The sequence below is a fragment of the Tachyglossus aculeatus genome, chromosome 11 (genome assembly GCF_015852505.1).
Source record: "Tachyglossus aculeatus isolate mTacAcu1 chromosome 11, mTacAcu1.pri, whole genome shotgun sequence".
Lineage (NCBI taxonomy): Eukaryota > Metazoa > Chordata > Mammalia > Monotremata > Tachyglossidae > Tachyglossus > Tachyglossus aculeatus.
Window position 1 is genome coordinate 32878532 of NC_052076.1, and position 10369 is coordinate 32888900.

General features: G+C 52.8%; 1 protein-coding gene across 1 annotated transcript; it reads right to left on the reverse strand.

The window, feature by feature from the left end:
- Window positions 1–567: 567 nt before the first annotated feature.
- On the reverse strand, window positions 568–10329 carry SCN2B (sodium voltage-gated channel beta subunit 2). Its single transcript, XM_038753890.1, has 4 exons — window positions 10093–10329; window positions 5980–6146; window positions 4985–5195; window positions 568–2844 (listed from the first exon to the last, which is right to left on the reverse strand). The coding sequence occupies exons 1-4, from the start codon at window positions 10160–10162 to the stop codon at window positions 2636–2638; spliced, it is 657 nt and encodes a 218-aa protein (XP_038609818.1). The 5' UTR covers window positions 10163–10329; the 3' UTR covers window positions 568–2635.
- Window positions 10330–10369: the final 40 nt, after the last annotated feature.

Consider the following 10369-nt stretch of genomic DNA (forward strand, 5'->3'; position numbering starts at 1 on the left):
TTGTCTGGAAGGCTTACGGGTGGTCTCCTTACACACTAAGGAAAGCGGAGTGGACCGAGTGAACCTAGCCCGGGAGAAAGTCTTTGACAGAGTGAGTCACTGGCTTATAACTAAGATCTTGAGGGGCGATGGCATACCAGAAGACAGGGGCAGATATGGCTTCCTTGAATCAGATCACAGGGAGCCTCCTAAGGTCAAGGGGTGATTGGGGAAAGAATTGAAGGACCGGACGGGGTGAGGCAGGGGTGTCCTCAGCCCATACGTTTTGTGCCAAGTGGAGACCCTGTCCCCTACAATCAGTTGATCCATCAGTGGCCAGGAGGAGGGAAAGACCATGTGCCTGTAGAAGCCAGTTAAGGTGTTGCAGTCAGTCAGACGTATTTACTGAGCACTTACTGTATGAGGAGCACTGTACTAAGCGCTTGGAAGAGACTGATAGAACATTGAATAGAACCAATAGAACCCCCTTCTAGACTGTGAACCCGTTGTTGGGTAGGGACTGTCTCTATATGTTCCCAACTTGTACCTCCCAAGCGCTTAGTACAGTGCTCTGCACACAATAAGCGCTCAATAAATATGATTGAATGAATGAATGAATGAACAATGTAACAGATACATTCCCTGCCCACATAAAGCACCACTGGTGGAGGTGCAGGATGTGGGCATGACTTCTAAATATTGGGAGGACACGTGGGGGGTTTTGCTTAACAGAAGGAATGAATCCAGTGATAAACCTGGGGCAGGTGGCCATGGCGAGAAAGAGCAATGGCACTGCCACCAAAAGTGCGTCGGCCAAGATTTTAGGACTCCCGTTTGGAAGGCGGGACCATCCGGGGGAGAACTGGGAAAGGAAGGCAGTGGGTACCCACAAACAGATGAAGCTTGGAGAGATTTGGTTGCTCACAATGGACCACAGAGTCTATCTGTACAAATATGTATATATTTTTTTTGCCTCTTTGTTCATAACCGAGGGTTGCTTCTGTCTGGTGCCTTTTTGACATAACTTTTTTAAGGCCTTCTTTGGCTCCCTGTGGTGCCAAGGGATTGAAGTGATGATAAGGAAACCACGTATTTAGTGGTGAATGAGGGGAGGTGGTTTTATGGTTTGAATTTTGTACATTTTAAAAGTGCGGAAGGTGGAGAGAGGAGGAGTGGGGGTAGAGCTTTAACTTGTATCCACCCCGGTGCTTAGAACAGAACATGGAGTAAATGCTTAACAAATACCTTGAAAAAATCCACCTCTGGCAGAGGGAAAAGTGGGTGGGGGTGTTGGCGCAGCTAAAATGAAGGAGGGGGGCCCCGAAAGATAAGAAGAAGGAGGAGCTCCAGTGTGGACGAGGAGCACAAGATGGTGTCTTGTTCTCCCTCTTACTTTCATTCAATTCATTCATTCAATCGTATTAATTAAGCGCTTACTGTGTGCAGAGCACAGTACTAAGCGCTTGGGAAAGTACACTACAGCAATAAAGAGTGATAATCTGTGAACCTCATGTGGGACAAGGAATGTGTCCAACCTGATTATCTTGCATCTACCCCTGCACCTAATACAGGGCCTGACAACAGTCAGCGCATAGCAAATACCTCTATTATTATTCATAATATTGTTATATGGAGATATCAGAGAATTAGTGCGAGCTAGTGTAACGGGAAGGATGATCAGAGGAAAGAACGAAAGAGTCCTTCGGGAATTTAGGTGCGGGGAGCCAAAGCGGGAAACAGAGGGGGTTGAACGGGAATAGAAAGACATGAAATGTCAGGATGTGAAGAATTTGGGGAAAGACTGGAAGAAGGATAGGAAGGGTCTGAAACAGGGGAGCTTAATGTCCCAGGAAAAACTATAGGATAGTTTGGGAACGAAAACTGGGACTTTGTCCCAGAGGACTCAATCGGTGCGTATTATTTGTTACTTACGGGTGGTCTCCTTACACGCTAAGGAAAGCGGAGTGGATACCGAGTGAACCTAGCCCAGGAGAAAGTCTTTGACAGAGTGAGTCACTGGTTTATAACTAAGATCTTGGGGGGCTATGGCATACCAGAAGACAGGGGCAGATATGGCTTCCTTAAATCAGATCACAGGGAGCCTCCTAAGGTCAAGGGGTGATTGGGGGAAGAATTGAAGGACTGGACCGGGTGAGGCAGGGGTGTACTCAGCCCATATGTTTTGTGCCAAGTGGAGACCCCATCCCCTACAAGGGGATAATGGGGAAAACCGTGGAAATGGATGAGATCACGGAAAAAGCAGTGGCATCTTGGAAGGAGGGATGTTTAGGATCACCTTAAGGTATTTCATGTAAATATTTTGTCGCGACCTGGTTTGAAATGGTGGACTTTTGAAATATAAAATAAAGGCAAGATGTCCTACCTCCCCTGCGGGTTCCCTGGCCGCCCTCTCACCTTAGGAGCTCGGTCCTCGGCCCCACTCCCCCACCCCATTTTGAGTTTGAAGCAGGCAGCAGGACTCGACCCCAGTTCTCTGGCTGGGCGTGGGGTCTCCAGGGTTCGCAAGCGAGGACCTGGGCTGGAGGGGGCGGGGGGCGAGGGAGGGGCTGGGGGGCTGGCTCAGGGGCATAGTGGGCACTGAACACAGGGAGGGGGCACGGAGAAGGGGCCAGCCTCTGTCCCGCCCCCTCCCCCCTTACTGGGTGCCATCCTCCGGGTTGCCCTCGCCATCCGTCTTGCCCTCCTCTTCCTCCTCCTCCGTCTTCAGGCCGTTGGCGCTCAGCTTCTGCTCCTTTTTCCTCCTCAAGCACTTCACCACCATCAGGGCGAGGATGACCACGGCCAGAAAGCCACCCACCGAGGCGCCCACGATCACGGCCACGGTCGAGTCACGTTCGGGGGGCGCTGGGGAAGGAAAACTGAGTTGGGGGAGGGTTCCAGGCCTCTCTTTCTCTCTCCATCTCTCACACACGCACACCTGTGTCCGGGGAACAGGAAAACTAAGGCCGAGGACAATGAATGTGCGGGTGAATCGGAGCCAAGAAGGGAACCAGGCATCCTGCTTCCCAGTTTCTACCTCCCTGCGACGTCTAGAAAACCCAATAACCATCAGACCCGGAGAGAGGAACAGGTAGGGCAGGACGAGAAGACAGGAGGAGAGAAGAGAGAGAGGAAGAGACAGGAGAGGAGGAGAAAAGGGGTAATAATAATAATGACTATTTGTTAAGCACTTACTATGTGCCAAGCACTGCTCTAAGCGCTGGGGTAGATACAAGGTAATCAGGATGTCCCACATGGGGCTCACAATCTTAATCTTGAGAAGCAGCGTGGCTCAGTGGAAAGAGCATGGGCTTTGGAGTCAGAGGTTATGGGTTCGAATCCCAGCTCTGCCACATGTCTGCTGTGTAACCTTGGGCAAGTCACTTAACTTCTCTAAGCCTCGGTTGCCTCATCTGTCAAATGGGGATTAAGACTGTTAGCCCCACGTGGGACAACTTGATCAGCTTGTATCCCCCCAGTGCTTACAACAGTGCTTTGCACATAATAAGCGCTTAACAAATGCCATCATTATTATTATTATTAATCCCCATTTTGCAGATGAGGGAACTGAAGCCCAGAGAAGTGAAGTGACTTGTCCAAGGTCACTCAGCAGACAAGTGGAGAAGCCGGGATTAGAACCCACGTCCTCTGACTCCCAAGCCCATGTTCTTTCCACTAAACCATGCTGCTAGAAGAGGGGAAAGGGAAGGAGGGGGGAAGAAAGGGGAGGAAAGGGGGACAGAGGAAGAGGCAGGAAGAGAGAGGAAGATACAGAAGAGAGGAAGAAATAGGAAAAGAAAGGGGAAGATAAGAGGTGACCTGGAAGTCCCTCCCTCCTCAAATCTGACAATTACTCCCCTACACCCCACCCCCGTCTTCAAAGCTTTATTGAAGTCACATCTCCTCCAAGAGGTCTTCCCTAAGACCTCCTTTCCTCTTCTCCCACTTCCTTCCACGTCACCCTGACTTGTTCCCTTTGTTCTTCCCCACTCCCAGACCCACAGCACTTGTGTACACTTCTGTCATTTATTCAGTTATATTAATGTCTGTCTCCTCCTTCCCTCCAACCTGTAAACTCGTTGGGGGCAGGGAATTTGTCTGTTTATTGTTGTATTGTACTCTCCCAAGCATTCAGTACAGTGCTCTGGACATAGGAAGTGATCAATAAATACGACTGAATGAATGAGGAGAACGGAGAGAGAGAAAGAGATAGAAGAGATGAGGAGGGGGGGAAACAGGAGGTGAGAAGAGGAGAGCAAAGGAGAGGGGGGAAAGAGAGATGGGAAGTGAGACAGGAGAGATGTCTGACCTAATAATAATAATAATAATGGCATTTATTAAGTGCTTACTATATGTAAAGCACGGTTCTAAGTGGTTTATCTTTTAAACGTTTATCTGATTTATCTGTTTATCTTATTTCCATTGCAATGCTTAGAACAGGTCTTGGCACATAGTAAGTGTGTAACAAATACCACAATTATCTGTCTTGTCTTATGCCGTCAAGTCGTCTCCGACCCATAGCGACACCACAGACACATCTCTCCCAGAACGCCCCACCTCCATCTGCAATCGTTCTGGTAGTATATCCATAGAGTTTTCTTGGTAAAAATATGGAAGTGGTTTACCATTGCCTCCTTCCATGCAGTAAACTCGAGTCTCCGCCTTTGAATCTCTCCCACACTGCTGCGGCCCAGCACAGGGGAGCCTTGACTTGTAGCAGATGGCCTTCCACTCGCTAGCCACTGGCCAAGCTAGGGATGGAATGGGCCTGCCTCTGCTTGACTCTCCCTCCCGTAGTCGAGACTGGTAGAGTACTGGAAACTCTCTGGGTGTCACCCTGAGAGGGTACCACAATTATCAAATACCGCTATTATTATCAGTCATCAGCACCAAGCTCCCCTTGCCCAGGCTATCTGCAGGGCTGGTCTAGGCTGAACCGTGGGGAGAGGTTGAGTTTTCCCCTCTCTCCCGCCCCCGACCCTCCACCCCCAAAACACCAGCTCACCCTTCATGAGAACTTGCAGGTATATCTTGCCGTGGCCAAGGCTGCGGTCAGGGGGGTTCATCACATAGCAGTTGTAAGTGCCCTCGTCTTCCAGCTGCACATCTTTCAGGTTCACGGACACATCGTTCTTGCTGGGGTTGCCCGAGAACTCCACTCGATTCCCAAAACGCTCCAGTTTCAGGTTAATAATCTTCATTCGGAACTGGAGAAACTGAGGGGCCGCAGGAATGAGGAGGAGGAGGGGGAGGAGGGCAGCAGGGGAGGGGTGAAAAGCCACACACAGAACACTTAATAATTATGGCACTAGGTAAGTGTTTTCTATGTGCCAAGCTCTGTTCTAAGTACTGGGGTAGATACAGGTTAATCAGGTTGGCTCTATGTGTTGCCAATTTGTATTTCCCAAGCGCTTAGTACAGTGCTCTGCACATAGTAAGCGCTCAATAAATACGATTGTTGATGATGATGATGATGATGACAAGGTTCCTGTACCATATGGGGCTTATACTCTTATCCCCATTTTTCACAAAGTAACTGAGGCCCAGAGAAGTTAACTGCCTTGCCCAGGGTCACACAGCTGACAAGTGGCAGAGCCGGGATTAGAACCCAGGTCCTTCTGACTCCAAAGCCCATGCTCTTTCCACTAAGCTATGCTGCTCCTCATTCCCCCTCCACCACCCCCAGCCCAAGCTCCCTGGGCTACAGCTGACCAGAGAGCCAGTCACGGAGCTGGAAGGGACCCCTAGAGATCATCTGGTCCAACCCTCTGACTCCTCCCATCTCTGTGGGCAGAATATATGGTATAGTGCTCTGCACACAGAAAGCACTCAATTAATATAATTAATTGATTGATCTCTCCTTGACAGGACCCTCCGAGAAGGGGCAGCTCCCTCCCCTGCTGCGGCCTCCGATCCCTCCCTCATTGCCCGCCCAAGTCCTGCAGTCCCTACGGATTGCCCACCCACCGCGCGCCACCACCCTGGCCCCCCCAAGCTCACCATCTCCTCGGAGCAGTTGCGGCAGCTCTGGTATGTCCAGTTCAAGGTGAAGTGCTTGTTGTTCACCTTGTAGCAGGAGTTGAAGGTGCAGGCGAGGCGGGCGTTGGTGCCGTTGAGGACGTTCAGGGTCATGGGCACAGAGACCTCCATGCCCAGCACTGGCGGAGCTGCAAGAGCCAAGAGGAAATGCCAGGTGCCTCCCTGCTGTGAGAACTGGGCACGGCTGCAGGATGCAGAGGGAGGGGGGATGGTGGGGAGAGGGGTTGGAGGAGGGCCGGGAGAGGGGCCTTCACGGAGAGCCAGCTGTGCCCACACTTATCCTGGCCTAGACTCCCTCCCTCAGCCAAAATGGTTGGGGAGAAAGCGGGGCTTGGTTGGCGGGCATCACTGGCAGCCATAGAGGGGGCTCAGGATGGGGCCTGGGTGAGAAGGGTCACTCCCAGTAAGGCAGACTGGCCACCAATCTCTCCCAGTGCCACTCCCCAATTCCTGCCCTCTCCCCCCGCCGCCCCCAGAGCCACCTGTGCCATCTCCTCTGCTCTAGTTTGAGGGGGGCTGTGCCACTGGGGACCATCCTCCCATTCTGTGGGAAGAGCTGGCAGGCTCTCTGCCCGCTCCTCCAGCCTGTTCCCCTAGGTCACCCGGGTATCCTGGTGGAATCTCTTCCTCGCAGGTGTTAAGGGAGAGAATCCCCTCTGTCAGGGCCGGAGGATGGGAGAGACTCCTCTCTTTCAGGCCTGGAGGAAGGGAGAGAGACTTCTTTCAGGACCTTAAGATAGGACAGCCCCCACGTCTGTCAGGCTGGAGGATAGGAGAGGACCCCTCCCCCTCCAAGTCTCTGTCAGGACTGGATGTAAGGGACCCCCTCTCTACTGAGGAGGGGCAGCCCAGCCGGAAGCAGAGAATTGGATACTCTAGGGTTATTTATGGACAGCTATTCATTTCTCCTGATGCCCCCGTCCCAAGGCTAAGATGGGCCCAAGGAAAGGCAGACATCCTCCTGAGGATGCCACGGAAGTGGCATGCCACGAGCTCTTCCCGGGGACTGTGGGGCTTTCCAGTCCCGCCCCCTTCCCCTCTGGACCCCCACCCCCACCTCCGGTCTGGCAGCTGGGAGGTGTGAGGAGGACAGATGGAGGGGCAGGGTTTGCTGGCAGCAGACAGCCAGGGTGGCAGCCCAGGGTTGGGAAAAATCAGTTCTCTTCCTCCCTTCCCTAGGCCGCTCGACTCATCTGTGTCCCCTGGGGTGGAGGGGGATGCTCAGGCTCAGAGAGACACTTCCCCCCTCCCACCCTCCAGCTGGGCTATCGCTACCTTGGGGAGGGGGAGGCCTAGATGGGCAGGCCTGCCCGGCCAATGCACCAAACCCCGGTCAGCTGACACCCTCCCTCTAGTGAGCGGGTTTCAGCCGCTGAAGGTGAAAAGGCTTTGGGGGTCTTGAAGGCAGGGGGAAGGACTCCAGGCAGGGCAGAACAGGGCAGGTGGGAGGCAAATTTGAGAGGGTCCTCAGCGCCAGACCCCAAGCATATACCCTGTAGGTCCCGGGGTCGGTCCACAGCCGATGAGTCCATGCCCCAGCATCCAGCCAGATTGCTGAAATTCAGCTCTGATGGATGGAGGGGGTTGGGGAGGGCAGGGGTCATGATCTTCCAAGGAGTTTGCACAGCCTCACCTGCTCTGACATTTCCCAGTCTTCCCCATCAGGAAAATTTCCTTTCTAACCCCAATCCCTCCCACTGCAATTCCCCAAAATAAAAACAGTCAAAGGAGGTATGACCACCTGGGCTGAGGCCTATCTGGTTCCCCAGGGCCTCCCTCCAACTGCTCCAAAACTCCATCCCTCACCTGGGGGAGGTCCCAGCTGAGAGCCAGGACTCAGAGGGAAGCCAGAGCAGGGCTGTTGATGGGAAGACTGCCACCCTGCTCCTGCCCACACTGCTTCCGCCTGGGACCAGATGGCCATCCGACCACAAGCACTGGCCAAGCCAAGCTAGGGGTGGCCTCAGGAGGAGCCACTCTCTGTTTCCTCAACCCCACACACCATCTGCCTTAATAATAATAATGATAGCACTTGTTAAGCGCTTACTATGTGTGAAGCACTGTTCTAAACTCTGGGGTGGATACAAGGTGATCAGGTTGTCCCACGTGGGGCTCACAGTCTTAATCCCCATTTTACAGATGAGGTAACTGAGGCACAGAGAAGCGAAGTGACTTGCCCAAAGTCACACAGCTGGGACTAGAACCCATGACCTCTGACTCCAAAGCCCGGGCTCTTTCCACTGAGCCACGCTGCCTTATCCCAGGAAGATCCAGCCCGGACGTGGATCCCGTTGCAGCCCCTCGGAACTGGGCTCCCAAACCTCCTCAAACTGCTCCTCCCATTTTTGGCAGGCCAGTGGCCGATACTCTGACAAGGAGTCCCGGAAGACTGTGGTTTCTTTGGGCAGGTCCAGGGAAAAATTGGGAGCGGGCTGGGGCACAGCAGGAGGTTGAGGCTCTGAGCTGGCGCTTCCTGGGCCATCCCCATTTCTCTGGCACAGGCTGAAGCCGTGTCCCCGTTTTTCAAAAGCAGCGTGGTTTAATGGATAGAACACAGGCCTGGAAATCAGAAAGACCTGGGTTCTAATTCTGCCTCAGCCACTTGCCAGCTGTGTGACCTTGGATAAGTCACTTAACTTCTCTGTGGCTCACTTACCTCATCGGTAAAATGACTGTGAGGCATATATGGGACATGGACTGTGCCAATCTGATTAGCTTGTATCAACCCCGGTGTTTAGTCTGGCACGTAATAAATGCTTAATAAATACCATTAAAAAAAGGAAAAACCAGAGGCCCAGAGGAAAGGAATCTCCACCTTCCTGGAGCAGCTACATCCCTAGCCTCATTGCCTGAAGGTCCCCCACCCCGGCCCCTTATCTCCGACACAACTACCAGTGAGAGCCAGCGCCCGGCTCATCCTGCGGGCACAAGGGCCTTCAGCCAGGTGACATGAAATGGCAAGAAGGAAACGTGTGGTAGGCCAAGCCACACCCTGGGTTGGGAGCCGGGAGGGTGTCCAGCTAATGAGGTCTCCGTAGAATAGGAATGACCTGGGTGGGGTTGTGCCTTAAAGCATCCTTGAAGATAGGCCCTGACACTTACCAGCCTGCTGCCCCTCCAGGAGCTCCATGTCAGTCAGTCAATCATATTTAATGAGCGCTTACTGTGTGCAGAGCACTGCACTAAGCGCTTGGGAGAGTACAATTTAAGAGTAAGCACTTACTACAGTAAGCGCTCAATAAATACGATTGAATGAATAAACAAAATATTAATAACTGAAACCCTCACTGTTTCCCTCTTCCTCAGCACACAGGGTTATAGGCCCTGGTATTGTGGAGAGGGGGAGTTCTTAGGCTTGTCTGGGCAGTTTTCCAGAACACTTGCCCTCCCTCACCCCTTTTTCCCTCAACGCCCTCCCCAGTTCTCACATCCCAGTCACACCTGCTGAATTGCCCCAGGCCGGCTCAGATTAATCACGTCTCCTTCATCCTGGCCCCGAGGGTCATCAGGACATCCCTTGGGCTTACCAGGTCCTTCATCCTCAGGCCCCCGATCAACTGGATCAGCATCCTCAGTCCCAGGCTCCCAACAAGCTGGGGAGTCTCGGCAGAGACCGTCGCTCAGCCAGGCTCTGCGGTCCCCCTCTCTCCTGGTTCAGGATTCTGGACCCGGGTTCACCCCATTTCTTGTCCCCAGTAGCAACAGCCTCTCCCAAAATGTCATGACAAGATATTGCAGACTAATCTTCCCCCCCACCCTTCCCATCAACAAACACCACACACCTTCCCATCCACTTCAGCCCAGCAGGTATCCCTCCCTACCTTGGAATATTCTCAGAGGCAATTTTGAAATACAGCCACCGAGACGACCCCCACCTCCCCCACACTGCAATTTCAAGGGAGGGAAAGACAAGAGGCACATGCCCCCCACCCCAGGCCCCAAACGCCCCTTCCCAAGGATGGAGACACTAGGAAAAAACCAACATGTCCCCGGCCCCCTTCCCCCATCTTGCCCCAGAGCCGTGGCCACTGCTTTGAACTCCGGCACAAAAGAGGTCCGCAAGGTCTCACTTACCTAGGTAGAACATCAGACTCAGCCCCGTGAGACAGAAGGAAAGGGGAGGTAGCCGGGCGTCCCTGTGCATTTTCAGGGAAACCTCTGGGTTGGAAGGTTGGGGAGGGGATGGATTTGGGGGAAGGAGAGATGGGAAGGGAGGATGGGGCAATAGCTAAATTCTGTAAAAAAGATCACCCGGGTTTATTCCAAGACACATATAATATTAGGGCAGTTTATTTCCACCTCTGCAACATGGCCGGCTTGAATGGTGCTGCTTAAAAAAAAAAAAAAGCGT